General features: G+C 41.0%; 1 protein-coding gene across 2 annotated transcripts in view; it reads right to left on the bottom strand.

Moving 5' to 3' along the window:
- NOTCH2 (notch receptor 2) overlaps positions 1–25,779 on the bottom strand; it is a 177,962-nt gene that overhangs the window by 69,852 nt on the left and 82,331 nt on the right. Inside the window, exons 3-5 of one of the 2 annotated variants that reach the window (XM_022583935.2) lie at positions 24,803–25,062; positions 21,003–21,338; positions 10,626–10,748 (exon numbers count right to left, since the gene is read on the bottom strand). In XM_022583935.2, the coding sequence (XP_022439643.2) occupies positions 10,626–10,748; positions 21,003–21,338; positions 24,803–25,062 (719 nt within the window). The remainder of the gene's footprint in view (positions 1–10,625; positions 10,749–21,002; positions 21,339–24,802; positions 25,063–25,779) is intronic. The other variant, XM_089917002.1, reaches the window with a different exon arrangement.

The raw sequence follows: 25,779 nt of genomic DNA, 5'->3' as shown, positions 1-25,779 counted from the left end.
CTCTGGCTTTTATTTTTATCCTTTCTCAACATGATCACAATCTTTCCCCCCTACAGGTCTTTGCACGAGCTGTTCCCTGTACCTGGAGCACTCTTAGGCTCAACCATCCCCTAATAATTCATACCCACCGTCCATAGCTGAAAGAGACAGTACATACCTACCCCAAACTCAACTAGTTCTACCTGTTAATATGCTAATAACCTCTACTTTTCCCACTAGGTATTTATTATAGTTCAAAATCTTACAGATAATATGCTTTATGTCTGTGTTACTAGTCTGTAAGTTCCATGGAGAAATGGGTGGTACCATTTACTTCATCAGTGAATCCCTAGCACTTAGCACATGCCCAGCTAATAATATTTCTTGAGAAGTAATCAAAAATATTTGTTAAACAAATTTGATCTGCTCTTGTCTTCTCTCACTTAAGTCATTCTAACCTCAAAATAATAATCATCTTTCAACTCATCTCCCTCACACCTTTAGGGTGTCTCTATCCTATTCATACTCCCAAACTTTCCATCACCCACTTATTTACATCCCCCCATCAATACACATGCCTCTCATTCCACCCTCTTCCTTAGCTGCTGAACTCCATCTCATTTATTCCACACCGAATTCACCCTGCCTTTTGACCTTAATCCTTCAACTGTGTCTCAAGGGTGACTCTATATTGTGGGGTACCTTACTTCTTCAACTGAAACCCAAGATTGTCCTAAAGACTACATCCCATCAGCAGGCAGCCCTCCTCAGTAGAGGTCCTCCTCTTCCAGTTGCCTCCATCTGCATGAAGGTAAATAGGCAAAGAATCACTCTTTCCTTTATTTCCTAATGGTGCTACTGACTTCAAATAGTAAAAATAGGCTTATTCAGCTATTTCTAGGTACTAGACACTGTGATGAGTGCTTACACTGATTGTCAAACGTAAAACTATCCTACAAAATTAGTCCAGATTTACAGACATAGTACAGACCCGGTCCACACTGAAGAAAGATACTAAAGTATCTCAGGGAAGTAAGGAGAAGAGACCCTGACAGCACCCAATAATAGCCCTGAATTTGGAGGCATGAAATTGGAAAATTTAATGCTCCATTCATTCATTCATTCATTCATTCAACAAATATGTATATACTACATGCCAGGCTTGACCTGAGACTAAAATGGTAAACAAAAGAGTTGTGGATTGTACCCAGAACGTACAGACAAGTAAGGGTTTTACAACCAAATAAATAGTTATAATAGTGGGTAAGAAGTGCTCTAATAGATACATATTGCCTTAGGAACACAGAGCAGAACAGAGAAGAACTGTGTTCTGTAGGTCCAGTGGGGGATGCTATGTTTCATTGGCAAGCCAAGATTATGGCCTAATGGCAGCCTGTACCAAGGCAGTGTGGCTTTTTTTGACAATTCACTTTCCTACAGACTACACCTTCAAACCACCTAAAGTTGCATTTACAACAAAAATTTATTATACAAATATTAACAGTAATGGCAGCATATGTCTTGATATTCTAAGATCACAATAGTCTCCTGCTTTAACTATTTCTGAGGTTCTCTTATCCATTTGTTCACTGCTGTGTGTTCCAAACCCAGAATGATGCCCTCGTGCCAGAGAGTGCACAAATCTATAAAACAGACGGAGATAAATACAACAGTAATCTCATGAACGGACTCAAAAGTGTGCCACGTGATGCTACTTTAAAGTCAGAATAAGTGCATTACAGCTGAATAAATTGTAAATTACTGTTAAGAAAGAAAGAGAGAGAGAGAGAGAGAGGAGAGAAAGAGAGAGACTTTATATGTTAACCAGGTTGTGTAAGAATGTGTATGTATGTGAGAGGATGTGTAGAAAGGGGGATGGTGGGGAGGGTACTTCAGGCAGAAGGAGGTGTATCTGTACAGGTTTGAACAGAAGGCAAAATGTGACTTATTTGAGGCAATGAAAAAGAACACTGTGGTTCAATTACAAGGCATGCATCCGTGGAGATAAGGCTGGAGAGGGAGTTATACTCAGAGCCTTGGAACTCTATCCAAAGACAAGGGGGACCTACTGAATCACTCTAGGCAAAGAAACAACACAATCCAATTTGTGTTTCAGAAACCCCACCATGCTGCTACAGGGAGAATGGACTGAACTCCACCCCATCCTTCCAGGTCAACAGCAATTTAAAGCACTGAGGAGTCCCAGGGCTCCTGTGGCCGCTAGAGCAACAAGAAAGTCTGTGGTGCTTCTGGGGCAAATTCCGGATGCAACAGCACTAAAGAGCATCCAGCCTTAGCCACTATAGAGGAGGGATGGAGGTCGTGTCAATGCCGGGTATTCAGAAAGCTGATGCTGGCACAGAGGCTTCTCCACACAGAGAAGAAAATGGTGCCACACTTCTGTCTCCCTGCTAGGAGGTCCACACTCTGGCTCTCGCACTTCCTTGGGCTGCCGGGCTGTTAAACAGTTTACATAAAGAGCCCCTCACTTCCCTGGAAGAAGAAACTAACTGTAGCAGGGGTTCCAAAGAGAATCAATCTACTCTATTTATGGGCAAGCCATTACTAGTGAGCAGAATGAGTAAAACAAAAAACAACCTGGAGTCCATTAGAACATTTTTCAATATAAAAGATGTAGAGGTACCACTTAAGATGTAGATTAAAAGCATACTTGTGAAAAATGTGCACTTCCAGAAACTAGTACATTATAGAAAGAATTGGTTCTGTATGCTAAAGAATTTTATACACATGTAGGTTTTCAGAAGAAATGAAAATATAGGGCATCATACTCTGATGAAATGGGGTGGGCTGAGACAAAGGCAGAAATAGAGAGGACCTAGATGCAATGAGTAAATACTATAAGAATATAAGAATGTAAATCAACTATACTCCAATAAAAATTTTTTAAAAAAAATATAAGAATGCCGTTCAAATACAAATCAGAATTGAAAATGATAAAGGACAGAACTGACAATGAAGAAAAATCAGTTATGAAGGAAAAACTTAGGAAGCTCTTGTGAAATGCAAAGGAAAAATAAAGCAGATTAAAATATAGAGAGAAAAGATTTTAGCTATGAGGAAGAATGAAGACCTAGTGTAAAGGTAATAGGTGTTGCTGAAGACACAAAAACAGATGAGAAACATAATCTTTTCTGAGGTGAGAACAGAACTAAGTCTGCAGATCCAAAGGGCTCGAAAAGACTAGGAAAAAATAATAGGAAATATACCTATACCAATATTGGTTAAAGTTCTGATTTTAAAGAGGGAGGAGAGAGGTGAAAGGAGAGACAGAAAGACAGAGAGGGAGAGAGAGAATGACTGAGCAGACACTGGACTTCCCTATAATACTCATTACAAGAAGCAAAGGAACAATATCTAGGAACTTCATAACAATGTAATTTGTGACCCAAGAATTCAGTATCTATACAAAATGCCATTTGTGTATGAAGGCAACTAAATTAAAAAAATATTTTTCAAATATACAAGAGCTCTGAGGATATGCCAACATGTCACTTTTCTGTAAAAAAATTCTCAAAGATATACTCATTTGACTGAAAAAGTAAATGAAAATAAAAAACTCAGGAATGAGAAGGTTGTGATATAAATGTACTGGTAGTTAGCATAGAACAACTTATACAGAGAACTAAGCCCAAAGTGTTATAAATTGGATTTTAAAACAGTATATATACATAGCAATAATTTTTAAAGAACATGGGTAAGACTTTAAATTTCAGTAATAATAACACTATAATATAAATTTTAAAATCCCAGATCACATGAACAAAACCTGGAGAGTGAGAAGAAGATTAAGAGAAATATGTTCATTCCTTACCTTACAGAAAAGGATATACTTTCATTTTTGACAGAAAAAAGTAGAGAGATGAATGCAAGTCCAAATTATTCTAAACATGTATATCTTTTAAAATTAAAAAAACACTAAACACTAAATATAATTTAAATCATTTCACCTCTATTGTCCTCGCGGACCAACTTCCACTTCCTTGAATTACTTAAGCACATGGTTTATGTTCCTCTCATTCTTTGCTCTCCTATCTCCCATGAAATCAACATCTGGGTTGAGGACCAATAAGGTCATCTGAGCCAAGAGTTCTTACTTTTCTCAACTCGACAGACCTCCACATCCACTCATTATCACAAACAGACTCACATTCTGGATCTCATTATAAGACACTCATTGTTCCAACTCCAAGATCTCAAACTGGTACTTCCACTCTCTCAATATAACTTCCAATCTCCCTTCTCTCCCATTCCCAACAACCATTTCACTTAATTTTTCCCCACTAAAACTTGAAAGAGTAAACCACTCCTAAATAACCCAGTTCACTAACCAACCCCTTTCCAGCTGCCTTAACTCTTTGTCTAGCCAAGGTTCTATGGTTGGTCACATGAATGAAGCTTCTGTCCCTAAAGCTACTGCCCTGCTGCCCCGTCTCTCTCTTTCTGTCCCCCCATTTTTTACCTGTACAAAATCTTGAATAAGTGATTTATTCCCACTCCTCCTTTTACTCCTCCCTCAATATCCACTTTTCTCTTCAACCTCTTGCAATCTGGCTTTCTTCTCTCCTTTACAGAGGAACTCCATTTTAGAAGATTTCCAATGACCTCAAAAATTCTAACTCTCTGCAATTATCATTTGGATTTGAGTCTCCAGGTTGTCATTCATTCAATAACCATCATTTGTTACAATTGGTCCTGGGAATGCCAAAATAAGTAAGGCCAGTTCCCAATTCCCCAGAGGCTGAGAGTGTATTAGGTGAGGTAATAAGCATATAAAACAGTAAGAGCAGTATAATATTGCAGGCGCTATAAAGAGGCATGTAGAGTTGAGTCAAAGGTACAATCTTAAAATGCACCCCCTGACTCAGTGATGCTATAATGGCAGAGCTTCTTCCGAACTCTTACACATCCCCTTCTCTCACCTTCATTCTTTGGATCCTTTTCCTCATCAATTTTCTTAAGTGTAGACTTAAGATCCAGACCCTCTGGCCTTCTCAGTCCGCACACTTTCCTTACAGACTTGAACATTTCCAAGCAAACCAAAAATAAGACTCAAAATCTGAGGCTCTAGCCCCTACCTCCATTTTGACCTCCTAGGTCTTACTGCTGAATGTTTTCACTTGGAAAACTCACCACCATCTCTAGCCTATTTCTTTATCTCTGTCAACAGTCCCCACATTCTCCCACTACTCAGATTTTAAAATAGAAGTTAACTCTTCTCAATCTCCCCCCTCACCCAAACAAGTGCTTACATCAGTGGTCCCCAAACTTCTTGGCACCAGGGACTGGTTTCTTGAAATACAAATCTTCCAAGGACCGGAGGGCGGGGGAATGGTTTTGGGATGTTTCAAGCACATTACATTTATTGTGCACTTTATTTCTATTATTATTGCATTGCAATATATAATGAAATAATTATACAACTCACCATAATGCAGAATCAGTGGGAGCCCTGAGCTTGTTTTTCTGCAACTAGATGGTCCCATCTGGGGATGATGGGAGACAGTGACACCCAAAGTGTGTTGCTTATGTCCAGTCTACTCCATAAGATGCAGCTTCATTGTCACTTGCCACTCACTGATAGGGTTTTGATATGAGTCTACAAGCAATTGATTTATTATGGGCTCTGTGCAGTCACACCTCTCTGCTAATGATAATCTGTATTTGCAGCCGCTCCCCAGCGTTAGTATCACCGCCTCGGCTCCACCTCCGATCATCAGGCATTAGATTCTCATAAGGAGCGCGCAACCTAGATCCCTCGCATGCGCAGTTCACAGTAGGGTTCATGCTCCTATGAAAATCTAATGCCGCTGCTGATCTGACAGGAGGCGGAACTCAGGTGGTAATGAGAGTGATGGGGAGCGGCTGTACATACAGATGAAGCTTCGCTCGCTCACCTGACACTCACCTCCTGCTGTGCGGCCCAGTTCCTAACAGGCCATGGACTGCTACCAGTCCATGGCCTGGGGGTTGGGTACCCCTGACTTAGATGGTCCCCAATTCCTATCCATGCTTCTTTCAAACTCATGATCATTCCTACTTTTTAACTCCTATTGTGGTTATGTGTTGACTTCCTTATTTCTCCCTAGTGAATTTGACCATTCTTCAAAGATTAGGAATTGATATATTTCTTTTCTGTGTCTCTTATAGCATCTAGCATAGTATGTAACTGTAAGTTAATCAGTAAATATCTGTTATTGAAGCTACCTTACAACCATTCTCTGAGGGCTTGAAAAGTCATGAAATGAAACTGGATCTTTCCTGGGATGCAGCAAAAGCCAGACATTGAGTCATGGACCACGAGGGCAGAAAAGATCCCTCAGTCTCACCTCCTGCATTTATTGGGCCACACTAACCACTCACCCCTGTTCCCACCAACACAACCACTAATTAGCTCTGAGACCTCTGGGATGACAGTGCTTTAGGTTAGCACTCCGGCAGTCTGCTCAAATGATAGCAAACTGAGGTTGGGTTGGGGGGATGGAGCAGAATTCAAAAAAACAGGCTTATTTTCAAATCCCCACAATCAAGTTGACAGCAGAGAAACTGAAACGGGAGATGCATTTTTCCATTCCTCCATGCAGACTACAGATGAAAAAACTTTTGCAGTCCCAGATATACTTAGTTTCCACTCTCACCAAAACGCTCCATTTCTATAGTATTAAAAATACAGAAAAGTGATTTTGAGAAAAGCCTCATTCTAGAGAACAACTTGCACCAACTAGAGGCAAGTCTGAAATAGGAGCACTGAGTTCAAAATCAAAATACCACCATGAAAAGACTCCATTCCCAGAGAGCACCTCTGGCAGCATGTACTTGGTGATTTGTGCCAAAAATTTTTGCTAAAGTTGGAGCAATTGACAGCACAGGAAATCTTAACTAACACTTTAGGTTCATCATGCTATAAAGGAGAGCTGAGAGAAAATGTGATTGGTTTCATTTGACTCATGTCCACCTAACTTCCATTGTTCACTTCTGCTTAGTGTCCCAAAGCACTATTCCAAGCCCAAGCTGAAATTCCATTTCTGGGTTCTGCACAGGAAAATAAATCATGTCTGCCCTAGGAGTGAACCCAAAACCAAAAGCAGCCAGAGAGGAATTTGTGAGTTGAGTTTAGAGTCAACTTTAATTCTGAAGGAAATGAACCTTTAAAAGGAAAATTCAAATAACAACCTATGTAGACAAAACATTAATCTACACGGCTTCAATTAATTTGGGGACCTTTTGTAACTTTTTTTCTTAAGTGGATATCTGCCAGAGCAGACCTTCTCTCATAAGATGGCTTGGAGCCAAAGACAGTAATAGCCAAGACATTTGTGCTCAGGCTTCCTCAAATCCTTAGGTATACATACATATCCTAAAGGAACATCCAACTACCAACTTATCTCTATAACAAGATTCCTATTAAAAAAAAAAAAAGTAAACCATTTGCCCAACTCCCAACACCAATTTCTTTCTTCCCCCTGGGCTTTAGTTTGTCCAGAAGAGTGGTAGCCTTTGAAGGCACAAATTAGTACTATTCTAGACAACCATGTCAGGTAAAACCACTCTGCACTGGGCTAGGTAGTAGATCAACTACTTATAAAGCCTAGTAGGAAGGTTAAAAGACAAAAGTAGTAAAATCATCTAGAGCCACAATAAGTAGTTAATGGAAACACAGAAAGATGTAAAATATGATGTCAAAAACAGTAATCAGGGCTTCCCCGGTGGCGCAGTGGTTGAGAGTCCGCCTGCCGATGCAGGGGACACGGGTTCGTGCCCCGGTCCGGGAAGATCCCACATGCCGCAGAGCGGCTGGGCCCGTGAGCCATGGCCACTGAGCCTGCACGTCCGGAGCCTGTGCTCCGCAACGGGAGAGGCCACAACAGTGAGAGGTCCGCGTACCGCAAAAAAAAAAAACCAACTCTACCCCTCATACAGTTATTGTGAAGATTACATAAAATAAAACACTGTAATTAGCTCATTATTTGGGTGCTAATAAACACTGGTTAACTCTCAGCTCCCAGCCCCATTCATTTCCTTAATTTGTATAAGGCAGAAAATACTTACGTGACTTTATTTACAGCTCTAATGTCAATATCAATAGGAACACTACAACCCAAAATTTTCTTTCTATTCTTCTCAGAATGAGGTTGGGGCTGGGATCAGGAACAGCTCAGCTATATGCTACTGACAACAAAGGTCTGTAAAGCGCTCTGGTAACTGACATCATCAACAGTTCAACGACCCCATTCCCTCACCTCAAGCACATAATAATGCTAATATTAATGTGGTGAGCATTATCACAGAGGAATGTATGGGGTAGTAAGGGAGCCCAGAGGGTAACACTTAGCTCAGCCTAGAGAGAGGGGACCATAGGGAGAGGAGAGGAGAAGGGAAATCCAGAGAAAAGAAATGGTGTGAGCAAGGACATAGGGCGTGGCTGAAATAGGAAGCTGTTCTTATCGCCGAAGAAGCAGATGGGGTTGAGACCAGGGAGGACTTCACATAATGAAGGAAGGACCTTGGGCTTTATCCTGTTGGTCATCGGGACAGTTATAAAAAAAAAACAAGGTTGTCACTGGAATTCAAAGATTGGCATCGGTGAAAAAGAAGAAGGAAACCTGTGGTAGGAAACCAAAGACTGAGGGTATTTTCAATGACAGCAGATCAAAAGAAATAAATACTGACACATTGACACATTGAATTATCAATTCTGCCATCCCCTCTAGAAAAAATACAAAAGCACATGGAAAAAGAAACATCTTCAAAAGGCTTTCATAGGAAAAAGGTATTTACTAAACACCCTGGGGCAAGAAATTTTGGTAAAATATCATTTCACTGGGAAACTTTCCCCCAAGATTGGACCTTCCTAATTAATATCAAAGCAGGAAACTGAGTGTGCTATCAAAGAAAAATCAGCAGTGAAATCACAATTATCATTTAATCTTCATTGGCATCAGGAGCCTTGGTACCACACAGAGCCACTCTCTCCCACAGGGCAAGGGAGAGATTAGAATGGGGTCAAGTTCCTAACAAGTATCTCATCCTGCCCAATACCACTGTGAGGATCATTAAAAAGAGAAAAATTCAAATCTTTCCAGTTACTATTTGTCACATAATTAACTTTACAGTAATCTTTTTAAGTTGGAAAAAAAATGGCCTATGAAAAAAATCACCAGAGAAATGGCAAAAGCTAAAGAGAAGAGAGACTATGACAGAAAGAGCAGAGGGTTAGGAGTAAAGTCCTAGGATCAAGAAATCAAGAAGAAATTCTAGGGGAAGTCCAATTTTAGGGAAAGTATCTTAAAAAAAAAAAAAAAAACAGTTTGGGGATTAAAAGCAGAAATGTGTGCCCTTCCAGGAAATCGTATTATTGAAGTTTTAAACCCTTTTAATCTTTTTCTACTCCTAAGTCTACAGCTCTAAAGAGTACTCTAAATACTTAGCTGCTGCAGATGAGGGAAGGCAATTCGGAGACTCTAAGGAATACCAGGTAGTAACCACAGCAATCCAATTTCAAGACTTCTTTGCTGGGCACAATCCTTCGCTGGTACTGGAGTTTCTTCCTTATGACGTTAACTTATTCTTGGGTTTCCACATTAAATCAATCAACTTCTCTCAAAAAGGCTCAGTTTTAATCACTTAATCAGTTCTTACTTGTCTCCACTTTCAGTTAGATAAATAGATATAAACAGGAATTGGAACCAAACGTCTGCATAAACTCAATTTCAAAAATAAGAGGAAAATCTGCTTAAGACAACATTAGAAGCTTCCAAGAGGTTGTAAATTTAAGCAAGACTGCTCTTCTAATGTCAGAGGCAGAAAAAATCTGTGTGCAAAAAGGGATACAAAAAAGGAAAAAATAGCAATGGAGATGGGTGTCGTAAAAATAATGTCATCAAGAGGACCTGCCCAACCCTTTGCATAATTATAGGACATGACAATAAGATGAGATAGATTTCTGTCTGTGAAGAAACAATAAGCTCTGAACTCTCGCAGCCTGCATAATTTATTTTCATTTTTTTTTTAGTTGGAAGAAGGAAGAGCATTTTAATAACCTTTTCATGTAATTATGAATATTCTTTGATACTACACCAAAACTTGACAAGTTGTAGCTTCTTCTTCTTTTCCAGCTTTATTGAGCTCTATTTAACATAACATTTGTGTAGGCTTAAGGAGTACAACATGATGATTTGATATACATATGTATTGTGGAATGATTACCACGATAAGATCAGTTAACACATCCATTGCTTCACACAGTTACCATTTTTTGTGTGTATATGGTAAGAACATTTATATTTTTGCATTTAAGTATGTTCCTTTCCTCTCAAATATTTAATAAGCACCTACTATGTTCCAGGCAATCTGCTGTTTTACCAGATAATAACGTCAGAGTCTTTCAATCACATTCTTTCTCGTATCTCCCACAGCACCTGGCGTGGTGCTGAGTTCACATCAGCTGCCCAATAAATACCCATGAAAATATTTCTTCCTTTAAGTGAACATGGGGGAACATATGGGGTTAGCACTATACCCAATGATGTAGTACAGAGACCCTTGTAAAAGATGCCCACTTCAATAACAGACTGCCACTGGTTACCAACCTATGCCCCATTCTGACTGATTTGTCACACCGTACATACCTGTCCACTGAGGGGGGCAGCGGCAGTTGTAAGTGTTGACCCCATCCACACAAACCCCTCCATTCTGACACTTGTGATTAGGACAGTCATCAATATTCCGCTCACAGGTGACCCCTTCAAAACCTAGTAAGACAAGAACAGAGAAAATGATAAATTCTCACACAGATGGTGTGATCTGCTCTTCTCCACAAGGCATGGTCATCAGAACAGACTGACTTCATTATTTCAATTCAATAGGCAGCAGCTGGTCAACCCAAGACTCACCATATAAAAATCCCCCAATCTTCTGTCTTCTCTTGCCTCAAGCATAGTTAGACACTTAAAATGATTCATTATGCCAATGACATGCCTTCATAGTTACCTCACAAGTATTTCAAAGTGTTTTCATGAAATAAAATCCCAGTGAAGATAAATGTCTACTCAGAACAGCTATTTACTCATTCTAAAAAAAAAGGGTATTAGATTTTCCCCAGCTCCATGCTAGATTAATGGGAAGAACAGATAAAAGATTACCTAATTAAATTTAAATTCCTTTTTTTTTTCCCTTGGGAAAATCAGCGTGGTGGGGGGGGGGACATAAGAAAAAATATTGAACTTAAAAGTCTGTAGATACGGGTCAAGTTCCAACCTCACTGCTTATAAGCTATTTAATACATGGTAAATTACAAACTCTGAAGTAGCTTCCTCATATGTAAAATGAGGCTGACTGCACCTGCCCAGCCTGCCTTTCTAGGTTGTTATAAGTGCCACATCATGAGTAAGGTAGAAATAAAGATAAAAAGCTATCTGAATATCGGGTGGCATTATTACTAACTAAACTTGCTAACTATTATTACTAACTAACCAACCCTTCAAATTCTTCATGCTCCTCTTCACATTAACAGCATTGCTTCCTTCCACTTGATTTCTCCCTTCCATGAAAAATGAAACTAGCACACCAAACTTCACCCTAACTGCCCATAGAATGTTCCTCTATAATTTATACGTTGGGCTTCTTCTTTCTCTCTCCTTGCTACCAAATCTCTTAGCTATTAAAATAGAAGACTACCAGCTTTAAAACAAGAGAGAAAGTTCACTGATCATCCTCTTATTTGAAATACATGTGACTAAGTATTTGCCCTCTTCAAAATGTCCCTTAAGTTTCTCTCTCTTACTCAAAACACTTATTGGGTCTTATACGAGGCACTGGTATAGGTGAGTAAAAGAAAGAGTCCCTGCTTTGGGGGCATTACAGTCTGCTGAGTGGGACAGACATCAATCACACCTTGCTTTATTCATTCCTTACCACAAGCTACTGCACTATTCTCCATCTGCTCTGTTACACTGGAACATGGCTGGTTTCTCTGAATACAGTAGCAGTCATGTAAATGAGTATGAGCCAAGCAACCAAAAAAATTACCCAGAGAGCAAAGGAAATCACTCTGTAGAAGATGGAGATAATTGAGAGCTTGACTGAAGAGAATTCTGTTTCTCTAGGTGTTTGGTACTCAGTCCATTCAAGCGGATGAGTCATTAAGTAAGCTTGAGAAAGGCTATGAAAAATTTTATAGACTCAGATTTAAAAAAAAATTAATCATATTACTCCTATATCTGTTTAATCACATGTAAGTCTTACAAATGGACTAATGAGTCAGTAAATGTTGAATTGTTTAAGCCCACCCATAATTATGATACGGTGAGGGCAAATCTACAGATCCAGAAAGTACAGTCCCTGAACAATAACTGAGGTCTCATTTCTAGCCTAGTGCTCTTAAATGGAAACATTCTTCAGAAAAGTCAAAGATAGTTTTAGAGTGTAGGAGGGAAATTCGGGGTCCTGGCCCACCGCTGTTAGAACCTGTGTGGTCTGGTGGTGTTCCAGAACTGCTATTGGTCATCTTCCCCCTAACTCGATCTCCCTGGTGACTAAATATTGTTGACTAGGGTGTCAAGGAGGTGATGAAGACTTTGTAGCCAAACTATAAGGACCTGAAACTGTGACCTTGAATTTATATTTGCCAGTGCTACAACTAGCTGAATTCACCAACCACAGACAAATTAAGAAAGCAGAAGCATTTCAACATAACCACAATATATAAGAAATAAAATGCCTTCTTTTTATGACTGACTATTTTAGTTCTTACCTGTCACTATGTAGGTAGGTAAGAAGACAAGTAGGTGAAACAGTTAATTCATGGTTGAAGCATGGCCTCTGGGGCCAAACTGCCTAGATTCAATTCTCACACTTGCCATGCAGCAGCTGAGTGAACACGGGCAAGATACTTAAACTTTCTTTCCTCTCTGGGGTAATTAACAGGACCTACCTGAAAGGTTGTTTTAAGGATTAAGTGAGTCAGATATAAAAAACAATTCAATAAATTGTGTTGGAACAACTGAATATCTAGATGCAAAAAGAATAAAGTTGGACCTCTTCCTCATCCCATACACAAAAATGAACTCAAAATGTAAGAGTTAAAATTACAAGACCCTTAGAATAAAACATAGGAGTAAATCTCTGTGATGCGGACTAAGCAGAGATTTCTTAAATATGACGAAAAGCACAAGCAACAAAAGAAAAAACTGATAGTTTGGAGTTCCTCAAAATTAAAAACATTTGGGCTTCAAAGGATACCATAAAGAAAGTAAAAAGACAGCCCACAGAATGGGAGAAAATACCTGCAAATCATGTATCTGTTAGGAGACTTATATCTAGGTTATATAAAGAATTCTTACAACAAAAATTAAAATACAATATACATAATATAATAATACAAATAGCCCAGTTATAAAATGGATAAAAAATCTAAATAGACATTTCTCCAAAGAAGATATATAAATGGCCAATAAGCACATGAAACGATGCTCAACACCAGCCATGAAGGAAATGCAAATCACAACCATGATAAGCTATCACTTCACACCCACTAGGATGGCTATAATTAAAAAGACAGATAACAACAAGTGTTGGTAAGGATATGGGGAAACTGGGAATCCTCATACACTGCTGGTTGTAATGTAAGATAGTGCAGCCGCTATGGGACATAGTGTGGCATTCACGAAGAGATTAGAGTTACCATATCACCCAGCAATTCCTCTCATAAGTATATACCCCCAAAAATGAAAACATATGTCCACTCAAAAACTTGTACAAGAATGTTCACAGCAGCATTATTCAAAATAGCCAAAAAGAGTGGAAGCGGCCCAAATGTCAATTCCCTGGTGAATGGATAAATGTTGATACAAAGTGGTAAATCCATACAATGGAATATGATTCAGTCATAAAAAGGAATGAAGTACTGATACCTCCTGCAACACAGATGAATTTTGAAAACATTAAGTGAAAGAAGCCAATCACGAATGACCACATACTGTGTGTTCCCATTTATTATATGAAATGTCCGGAATAGGCAGCTCTATAAAGAAAGTAGATTAGGAGTTGCCTAGTGCTGGGAGGGAGTTAGGGGGAGGTTAGGGAATGACTGCTAATGAATACTAAGCTTCTTTTGAAGTGATAAAAATGAGCTAAAATTTATTGTGGTGATGGTTACATGTATCTGTAAATATACTAAAAACCACTGAACTGTACACTTTAAAAGAGAAAATTACATGGTATGCAAATTATATATCAGTAAAGCTGTTATATTAGAAGGAAAAGCACTTAAAACAATGCCTGATGCACAGGGAGTGTTTTACACATATTAGCTAATACTATTGGCTTGGCCAAAAAGTTTGCTTGGGTTTTGCCGTAAGATGTTACAGAAAAACCCAAACGAACTTTCTGGTGAACCCAATATTATATATCAACGGGATCAAAGAAACCCTGAGAGATTATCTACTCTGATCCTTCTAAGTTACAGATGAAGGTAAAGGCCACGTGGCTGACCTACCCAAGTTTAAATGCCTAGTAGTCAGTACTCAACCAGAAAATTTTTGGTTTTTTTTGCAGTACACGGGCCTCTCACTGCTGTGGCCTCTCCCATTGGGGAGCACAGGCGCCGGACGCGCAGGCTCAGCGGCCACGGCTCACGGGCCCAGCCACTCCGCGGCATGTGGGATCCTCCCGGACCGGGGCACGAACCCGTGTCCCCCGCATCGGCAGGCGGACTCTCAACCACTGCGCCACCAGGAAAGCTCTCAACCAGAAATTTTATTCAATTTCAATCAGTATGATCTCTGGGACCCCAGAGTTCCCTTTCATTAATCTGAAAAACTGATCTTGGGTCAAAAGTTCCCATGTCTGAGAAAACCCTAACCGAATCAGTTTTCCTCCAAAGTTAAGACAGGATTTATGCTTTAAAAATAGAGTTACAGTACTCTTTGTGGAAAGAGCTAGCAAATTCTTATAAGAAAGTCTACCTAAGGGCGAGGGGGGTAGGGAGGGAGGGTAAGGCTTAAATGAATAAGTTATAGTGGAATCACTTCTTAAAAATGTTTTAAGGTTTTAAGGGAAAAGGAAACAGACAAGTCTCCAGACCTGTGGGTGGGATGGGTGTAAAAGACTTACAGAAAGGCTCACATGACTGTACTAAAAGGAGTCCACTGCTTAAAGCCAATTCACATCCTTAAAAGGCCAAAAAGAAAGAAATTAAACTCAGAAGGAACATTTTAAGACTGTGCTGTTATAAAACCATGGGCCACGTAACTGATAAATGATGACAGTGAGGGTGGGGAGCAGAAAAGTGTCTTTTGAACTTGTCATCCCACACAGAGAACAGCATCTCTCAAGAGAGCTTCCACATCTTTCCATTTTCAGCCCCCGGGAGGTGTGAGGGTGGAAAGGCTTGGTACAGAGGCACAAAGAAGACAGCAGAAAGGGGAAGCTGCGATGACACAACCAGGATTCTCCCAGGCCAGGCTGAAGGTCCTCAGGAAGAGCTTCTGTGCACAGGGATGAAAGAGTGAGGAAAACCCAGGGATGCCTGGAACTGGACAAAGGCACAAAAGTAAACAGCTACGTGCTACCTTCTCCCCCGCCTCTGGGAAGAAACCTGTCACAAGAGCAAGCGGGCCCCACCTCTGTCCCACTGGTTTCCTCGGCACACTGCATCCGTCCTCTGCATGGGCCCCGATGAGCTCACCGACCCCATGACTGGCCCCTGGATGCCTGCCCCACCACCCACCCAGGTGGCTGCTCCTACCTGCCTCCCTCTGTAGCTCCCAAATCATCTCCACTTCCCTTTCTAACTTTACCTCCAAAGAAGTCAGAGAAATGAATAAAGGGGTTCAAAGGAAATAAATTTAGAGCATTTTTTAAAATTATAGAATATAGGAATTCTCTTCTCTATCACATTCAATTCATTCATTTGTCAAATATTCATTAAGTCTCAATTTTGTTCCAGGCAGTAAGCTGGATACTGGGGAATTTAAATGAGGGTGTCTACTGGCAAGGATGAACAGTCAGTTTTGATAAGTGCTGTGCTAGATGTATACAGGTTGCGAAAGACCTCAGGTCTCTAGTCCCCGCGGGGTAGGGAATATGGAAGGCATTTCAGTGAAGTAGGGGCCTTTGACACATCATAAGGAATAAGTTCTATATAAAAAGGCAGGGTGGGTGGGGGAGGTAAGTGACAGAAGGCTGAGGAGGTAGCACGGGCAAAACTGCCAAGCATGACAGAACAGGAAAAACTCCCAGGAACATCAAGTACAACTAGACGCAGGGCCCAGGTTAGAGGAGCTAAAATAATGCGCCCTGCAAAATGGTACGACAATTTCTGCATCTGCTCCAGTGAAACCTGCCAGAATACGATTAGTATAATACCCAAGAGAACATCACATGCCCGTGCATATGAGAATGCGAGAGGGAACTCTTTCTAACAGTTTTTAAGCTCAGCAACTGCACAGCAGACACAAAAGCCACAAAATGTGGTTAAGCTTTATTTTAATGATATAGGGATATAACATATCATCAGCCTGTAGTGTACAGAGGTGACTTATAAAGGATAAACCTTCCTTGTTTGGACAGGATGGATCAGACAGCTTTTTATGAAGTTTAAAAATCATAAAGGAATAAGGAGGTACAGGAGAGAAAGAAAAAGGGAAAGTCCATCAGGGACTGTCCTATCCAACTGTGAACTCACAGGTACAGCCAGGAGATACCAACAACCCACTGCTTCCTGATTACCTGTGCTACTTCTTAAAATATCACAAACATAAAACCAGTTTAACTCATTCTCTCCCCCACTAACCCCCAAAAATTGGGAATCAGTGATTCAAGAATTTATTCTCTGTTTTGTTCTTTTGTTAAAATTACTCTGGTTGAGTGCTCCTCCTCGGGGCTTCTGCTAAAAACTTTACCTAATGGTAGTTCATAAGGATCTGGATTATTAACAGTTGCTGCTCGAAGATGATGAAATACAGTCCCTTGGTTTGACTCTATCAGTTCCCTCTTGAATATATTCCTTTTTTTCTTCCCTCTATGGAGAAACACTTCTTTCTTTATTACACAGGATGAGTCATTCTTGCAGTTTTAATTCCCTCCCCATCAGTCTTAAAATAATTCTAAAATCAACTCAGTAACTACAGTGTCCTTTGCAGGAAAAGAACTATATTTTAACCATTCAAAAATAATCACTAACTTATGTGGGGTTCACTGACTTTCAGAGTTGAAAAGAACTCCAATTCTTTTTATGCAGTACTAGTATAAACAAGTACAGAAGGAGAAGCTAGACGAAGTCTAGGGTGCATGTTACCAGGAAGAAAATGAAAAGACCAAAGTTACGTTCTCAATACTACCATATTATGCTAAACTCAATCTGTCAATCGATAAGTATGTGCCTATTATATACCTGGCATGGTTTCTAGGTGCTTGGGACGTATCACTAAATAAAAACAAAGATCCTAGCTTTCACTCTGGAGAGGGGAAGAGGCAGCAGAATTTAGGTAAGACAGACAATAAACAATAGACATAATGAGGTAAATTATATAGCACAAATTATATAGTAAGATGATGACAAGTGTTACAAAAAAAGAAAAGAAAAGAAAAGAAAAGTAGACCAGGGTCAGTAATGAAGGGGGAAGGGAATGGTTACAACCTGAAATAGGGCGATCAGGGTAGGCCTCAGTTAAAACTGCAAAGACTTGAAATGTGGTGGGAAGCAGCCATCTGAGAATCGCAGAACCTGGACAAAAGCTACTTTGCCTCTCGCTGACTTGGCTTCCCCACCTTTAGAACTGAAATAATGATTCTCTTCAAATAATGGTGTTGTGGTGGGCTTCCCTGGTGGCGCAGTGGTTGAGAGTCCGCCTGCCGATGCGGGGGACACGGGTTCGTGCCCCGGTCCGGGAGGGTCCCACATGCCGCGGAGCGGCTGGGCCCGTGAGCCATGGCCGCTGAGCCTGCGCGTCCGGAGCCTGTGCTCCGCAACGGGAGAGGCCCACAACGGTGAGAGGCCCGCGTACCGCAAAAAAAAGAAATAATAATTACTCTCTCAATGTAAACAACACCATTATTATTATTTTTTTTGCTGCCTCTCCCGTTGCGGAGCACAGGCTCCGGACGCGCAGGCTCAGCGGCCATGGCTCACGGGCCCAGCCGCTCCGCGGCATGTGGGACCCTCCCGGACCGGGGCACGAACCCGTGTCCCCCGCATCGGCAGGCGGACTCTCAACCACTGCGCCACCAGGGAAGCCCTAGAGAGTAATTATTATTTTAAGTAACATTTTAGTCTCTTGGACAGTGTGGAGGGCAATGGGGGAGGGACAAGGAGAATGGTACTGCATCATGAAAAGGACTCTGTAAAAGAAAATCATCTCCAGGCATTATTTCCCCATGTGGAAATAAAGTTAATACTTTGCAAACTCCACCTGGTACATAAAAACAATGAGCATAAAATCTTATACATTGTATAAATATATATATTTATTCACAGTGTTATTGCATTATCTGTTGTTTTGAATTCTTTTTTAATTTCCTTCTATACATGGTCCAAGCTGACGTCATCTGTTTTAGATCATGCAACCCTGAAAGGCAAGAACTAGCCTACTTAACTGTTTTTAAATATCCGCATGATAGGTATGTATGTAACAAATGCTGTCTGAACATAATTAGAAGTATCTCCTTTTTCGTTTAACGTGAACCTACGTTTTTTTAACCCAAACACCTCTAAGCATTTAACAAAAAGTCTTACACATTTCAAAGCACCTTCGGGGGAAGACAAGTAGTACAGTGTCATGGAACAAGGTGTACAAAGCACAGGCTTTGGAAATAACCTGCTTGGATTTCAGGACTCAGCCTAACCACATGTCAGCTGTGCAACTTTGAGTAAATCACTTAACATCTCCAAAACTTGAGTTGCTTCACCTGGGAAACCAGAAAAACAATACCTAACCCCAAGGTTTTTGTGTAATGGAGCTAATGGAAGCAGAAGTACCTGGCACAGTGCCTGACTCATAAAGGGCATTAAATACATGTTAGTAAACTCTTTGCCAAATATTCTGCCCCCAACGCTGCACCCCCCATGCTGATCCCAAACACACACATACACGCACACACTTCGTCAGTGTGTAAAAAAATGTCTTGCTTTAAACTATAAGGAGAGTGTAAGAGACAGCCAGGATCTCCTTACTCCATCCCACTAGCCCTGGCAACCTCTCAGCTGTGGAATCCTTGGTTATTTCCTTTCTCAAGGAGGAGATACTATTCTGGTTTGACAGATCCTTTCCTGGACACACTCTCAGAATTCCCTAAGGTTGTTATCGTGGCTAATGGATAACAATGCAGAGGCTACGGGAGTGAATAATCACTCTCTCCCTGCTAAAAACTTCCTTTATTGACTTCTCTAACTTCCCGTTAGTACTTTGCTGCCAAATCAACCTCTTGTTCTAGGCAACTATTAAAAGTAATTTTCTTGAAACTAAAAAACACATTTAGTCTTCAACAATAAATTGCACTAACCTCAATTACTAGCCACTTAGGCTATTAGAATATTAGACTATTAGAAAATTTGCAAAATTAAATTGTTTACATTTCTACTTCCTTCTTTTAACCCTTAAAATGCAAACAAAAACAGGAGTGAAGAAAGATATCTTTTAGTTATTCCTTCTACAAGATAATGTGGATGACAGTAATATTAGGTAAATAAATATTTAGTGTCTAAAATGACAGCATTATCTATTCTTCATTGAAAGAGAAACTGAAAGCAATGCAATTAAATAGCTTGTTCTTGTGGCTCAGAGTGAAATGGTATCCTTTTCTATTATGTGGCAGTCTTGTATTGCTGTATCTCAAGCACATAGCACCGTGCCTAGACCATAGCTGGCAGCCAGTAAATTTTAACTGAATGAAATGAATAAATTACCATTTGCTTTTATCCCGAGGACCAACATATGACCTTTAATCCCCAAAAGATAAAACAAACGATCCCATTATATGTGAACCATATCCACAACACCAGAATCTAAGATTCCTACTCCAAAAGAGTGGCTAAAACAACTCCTTTTTGAGGCAATTCTGCTTACTTAGCACATTATTCCCCCCTACAGTTTTCCTTCCTTTGTTTTTGCACTAAGGTTATTTGTATAAAAAGCGGAATCTTTGTTGTCTAGTAATTCATCTGCTCCAGCTGCTTGTGTTCTGTTCCCAATCGAAATTCTCGGGTTTCAACCTCCTCATCATTTTTATAAGGAGCTCCGTGAATCCGCCAGCCTGGCTCCTTTTTCCGTCCTACAGAACACTGGGCCCCAAGCTCCCATACACTGCTCCTCTTTTTGCTTCTACCTTGGGGTTATGTATGGCTGTGCCACACATAATCTATCAGCGCTCATCAAAGAGTGTCCACTGATTAGCAGAGCACCGCTGCCACCCCAGTTCCAAAATTCTCCAACTTCAAGTCTGGGCAGGGCTACCCCAAAGTCAGAGAGACTACATGGAGAGGGTTCTAAAGATCAGAAGCTCAGTGAAAGTCACAGAAGGGTAGGTGGGTACAATTAGGTAGCTATAGTAAAATAATCCATTATTCTTTCAGAGGTAGAAACATACAGGAAAGCTGATCATCTCTTATTATTGTCAATTCAGTTTAAAGCATTTTATTAATCATACATACACATTTTTCAATGTGTAATTCTCATTGTGTTCCTTTCCGTTCCATAGACTTGTCTATCGTTTTCCCAGAGCTCTGTGTCCCTTATTTCTCACTGTTCCTCCGAAAAGGACAATAAACAATTTCCAAGCCACTCATCATCATAAACCCTGACATGTTAAGCTACCCCCTGCTCAGTTTACGGACCACATGGGCCCATAAAACTCCTCTCTCACCAGCAAACCACCCCACACAAAATTCTCACTTCCCCTTTTCCCTCCTGGGAGAGATACTTCTTAAAGGAACAATTGAACCACACCCATCCCCTTCCTTCCTGCTGGAGGTGCATCCCCCAACCCAGGACACTAGGGGGACTCCTTACCTGGAAGGCAGTTGCACTCAAAGGCGAAGTCACCAGTCTGCCGGCAGGTGCCTCCGTTGACACAGGGGGAGGGTGCACAGGGCACGTAGGGACTGTCACAGTGCTGGCCTGTGAAGCCCTGGGGGCACTGGCACTGATAGGAACCCGGGAGGTTGAGGCAGGTGCCACCGTGCTGGCATTGTCCTGGAACATCACACTCATTGACATCACTTGCACACTTCTGCCCTGTGAAGCCTGCGAGGCATGTGCAGGAGAACTGGTTGGCCACAGTGGTACAGGTACTTCCATTTGCACAGGGCTGAGACAGACAGGTATCAGTCCATTGGCACAGTTTACCTAGAGGAAAGATAACAAGAACTCAGTACTGCCCACAGAAATGAGGGTCAGCCCCATCCCACCACCCCACATCTCCCACCCAAAGGGTGACATAAGGGAGCCACTGCATGGAGAATCCCTAAGCTCTTTGAATTTTACAGGAAGCCCGTATCAGAGCTTCCTCAAGTTCACCTGACGGGGGCACTCTCCAGGGCCCTCAGCTGACACACAAACACTCAGTGGGTCACATGGGAGGGGGAGGGACTGTAGGTTAGTCGCAGGAAGCCTACATCAACCCCTGCAGCACAGGATCCAGAAGGGTCTGGATCCACCTACTGTCTCACACCTCCTTGTCTTTGCATAAGCTGCTCCTCTGTTTGGAAGGCCATCTTCCTTTGTGGTTACCTAATGGGCTTCAACTTATCTTGACAGCTCTACTCATAAGTCACCACTGCTGTAAAGTCATCCTTAATGCTCCCCTCAGCTCCCCAAATCCCCACACCCTCTCCCTCACACACACACACCCCTGCACATGCAAACATATACCCCAAGTTTGCTGTTTCCTTTTATATCACCTGTCACACTGGCAGGGGTCAGATCCCTGTAGTAGGCTCTCAAATCATGTCTTTTGAATGAATAAAATGTATCGATATTTTCCAAAATAAATTATGACTAAATAGACCTCTTAGATGATAGAAACAAGTCAATATGACTTCTATTTCCCTTAAACACAACACACATGCACACGTATTCTGGGAAACGTTTTGTTGATTGCGGTCTTGACAAAAATATTGCTGGATGTGTTTGAAGGAGATACAGACTCTCTGGCTTCTTATATATGGAAATAACTAGAAGCTGTCATGAGAATAAAGGTCTAGAAAGGTAAATCTTGTGGACTCTCTCAGGTAGGAAAGTACTAGAAAGAAGCAGGAAGAAAGTACTGAATCTCAAGGCATAACTCAAAGGAATCAAAGCAGATTCTTTGAGGTAGAAAGAGAGAGAAAAAAAATACTCCCATGCTATTAGTAAATTTGGTATTCACGTGGTTTTTTGTTTTCATTAGTGTAAGCTTTTGTCAAAACTAAAGATATGAGAACCCCCTGAATTTGTTAGTACTCCAATTGGTTGTCTAGATAAACACCCAAATCTTTGACCCCAGAGAAAAGCAAATAACAGTCATGACAGCGTCTCTAAAAGGGAGAGAGAGGTGACATTTGAGCACACAGAAGCGCTCTGTGCCTATCAAGAATATCAAATCAAGGGAAAGGGTGCAATAAAAATTTGGGTACAGCATGTATATCTCACAGTGCTAAGTCTAGAGAAAATGAAGGAACCTCAATCTTTCTTGCTATTTTTTCTTCTGAGAGGTACTTACCTACAATGGAGAACAGATAAAAATGGTTACTTTTGACAACTGTGTATATCAGAGTATTTGCCTACAACTGAAACAAGAAGGTCTCTGACCTTGGTTTCCCATATATGTTTTGTACAAGCACTAACTTCCTGCCTCTGTTTCTTTATCTATGAGTGAGGTGAGCTCATACGGTCTGACGAGGTGGTATAGTGAGCTATCCCAAAACCAAAAGGGTGAGCTTGACCTGTGGCAGTTCCTAAAGTGACAGACAAAAGTGGCAGATGTGTAAGGATGATCAGAACCCTGCAGACCACCAAGAAGAGTTTGTTTTAATGGCAAAGGAATACATTTTAATTTGAGGGTTATTTCAGAGTAACATTTTAGTTCTGAAGAAGGCACTACTGTCATTTCCACCAGTCAGGATTAAAATGTGTTAAATAGATATGCCTTCCCTTTGCCTTGTGGAGCCAAACAACTCGAAACTGACAATCAGGAAAAAATTATTCTCTTAACCACCAAATCTCTTCAGTGACTCACAGTATCAATGCTGTCATAGTCATGATGGAGATAACGGATCATCCTATATATCTTCTACCCGTAACAACACCTTTTAATGAAAAACCAGTAGAACAGGTATTCCAAACTAAATGGTCCAGTCTAGTTTTCTGAATGTGTCTTTCATTTTTTATTAGATTTAAGGAATTGTTGATATAGTGGGGGACAAAATGATGGCTAGTTCTCCTTTTCTCGTCTACCTTCCTAAACACGTGCGGTTCATTCTGAATAAAGCCCAGACCCAGCTTTGAAGAACCCACAATATAGTCAGATGAGAGACATGTAAAAATTAATTACAATAAAATGTGACACATAAACTAACAGAACACAGAGACTAACTGTGTAAAGGAATCATGAAAGGGTCACTAAGAGTTTACAATAACATTGGGCAATCCCCGACTGTAGAAAAGGGCGTTCCAGGCAAAGGGGTGTGCAAAAGCATGGAGGCAACAGGAAGCATGACATTTTCAGGAAATGATGAGAACGCTGGCGTCACTAGAGCTAGATGCGTGTGAGGAACTGAGGCTATAAGAAGATGTAAGGCCTAGACTGTAAGGGCTACGCGAGCCATGTAAAAGAGTTTGTACTCTGCAGACGATGAGAAGTCACTAGGGTGGTAAGCAGGTGAGTTTGTGAGAAGATCTGCATTCATGTTAAAGGTCCATGGTAATGTGACAGGTGGACAAGAGGGGGAGAAAGTAAAGGCAAGGAAACCAGGTAGGAAACAACTGCAGGAGTCCAGGTGAGAGATGACCTGGACCTCACCTACAGGGGTCTTTAGAGGTCACAGAGCAGAAGAGAAAATGGAGAGGGGTAGACAGGTGAGACGTATCTCAGAGATTAGACGGGGTGACTGAGTCTAAGTGGGGTACAGAGAAGTGAGAGGGAGTTTCTAGTTTGGAGTATTTGGAGTGTACATTGGTGCCACTATGATATCAACATGTTGAGTTTGAGGTACCTGTCGAATTTCTAAGGATAATATGCAACGGATAGTTAGAAATATGAGCCTGAATGTCAGGGTTGGGGTGGAGCTAAAAGGATAACCATGAGAGGCATCAGCAAGGCATGAAGATGCTGGGAGTTGAAGCAACTGGAGATAGCGAGATTCCCTGGGGAAAGCTGTGCTATGACTCAAAACAGAATTCCAAAGAACACAAAAATTAAATGCATGAGGACAAGGATAAGGCAATGTAGAAGCAAATGGAACAATCAGCTTAGAAAGCCCGAAAAGCCAATGCCCTGAATGTCTGGGGAGAGGAGATTTCAAGGAATAAGTTATCGGTAACACGAACAACTTTTCTTCTGGTGATAGTGAAGTAATTCTGATCCCCAATCCTGATATATATTCTTCAGGCAGTCAACTACTTCTGAGTATCTGACCCTTTTTCTTTCTCTTTCTCCCCTTTCAAAAGGAACTGAAGGATAGTTGATTGGAACATTCCAGTCCTTACCATAATGTTAAACATGTACCAGAGTTGGGGGGACCCTAAAGAACCAGATGACAGTTATCTAAAAGATGCTAAATAAAAGTACCTGCTGAGAATGGGAAAGTATGGCCGTGAGTCCCATTTGTTACCTGTAAAACCGACTTGGCAGGTGCACTCATAGGTATCCCGGCTAAGCACGTGGCACTTGCCTCCATTCAGGCAAGGGTGAGACCCAAAGCAGGGGTGAGTGGTCGAGTACTGGCAGTCCTCGCCTATGAAGCCCGGGGCACATCGGCATGTGGCTTTCCCCAACATAGCCTGGGCCACACACGTCCCACCATTCTGGCAGCGGTTCTTCTCACAGGGGTCTCGATGTTGACAATATTCTCCCAAGAATCCCTCTGGGCATCTGTATGGAAAAGAGAGGAGTCCATGAAAACTCTTGACTTCTTATAAGTCCCCAAACTTACAAGATAACGCAGTCCATTCAAGAAAACACGAGACCATAAATTGAGAAACCCAAAGGTACAACTGTAAAACTGACTCACTTTGGGAGAAGAAGTGTTTAGAGTACTTAACTGCATACTCTCATGTCTTTTTGAGTTTTGGCAGGTGACAGAATGTCAGGTGGGTGACCCAGCATGGTCTGCCACGGCCAGTCAACATGATCCTCATTCAGAGGCAAAATACAGCCATAGCTTTTTTCATGTAGATGCAGGCTGGTATGCTGTAACAGCACCTTTTTGTGCAGCATTGTTGATACTTGTCTTTAAATTCATTAACTTTCTCGTTTTGACTAAGTCAATTGATAGAATTAAGACGTTCACATGATAATGTATGGACTGAGCCTCTTATCCTCTCCAGTTCAAAATATATAAAATATCTCTCAAGCATTGAGAAATAATAAGTTCTACTTTTGTTGTTTCCACTGAGACATCAGTTGGCCTATACCTAGACTTCTGGGTTATGTTCAAGGGGTTGAGACTGTGATAAAGAAAAAGGAGGTACAGGAATGGGGAAGGGTTCAAAGGGGCTTTTCAGAAACTTAAATCTGTTAAGATATTAGTAGCAGGCAGCTTTCCTAACCAAAAAAAAAAAGCACAGAATATAATTAAAATAACATTTA

The sequence above is a fragment of the Delphinapterus leucas genome, chromosome 1 (genome assembly GCF_059928025.1).
Source record: "Delphinapterus leucas isolate spDelLeu-1000000601 "Yukka" chromosome 1, BTC_Dleu_Yukka2, whole genome shotgun sequence".
Taxonomy (NCBI): Eukaryota; Metazoa; Chordata; class Mammalia; order Artiodactyla; family Monodontidae; genus Delphinapterus; species Delphinapterus leucas.
Note: the sequence above shows the minus strand (reverse complement) of the source record. Positions and strands in the feature narration are given on the sequence as shown.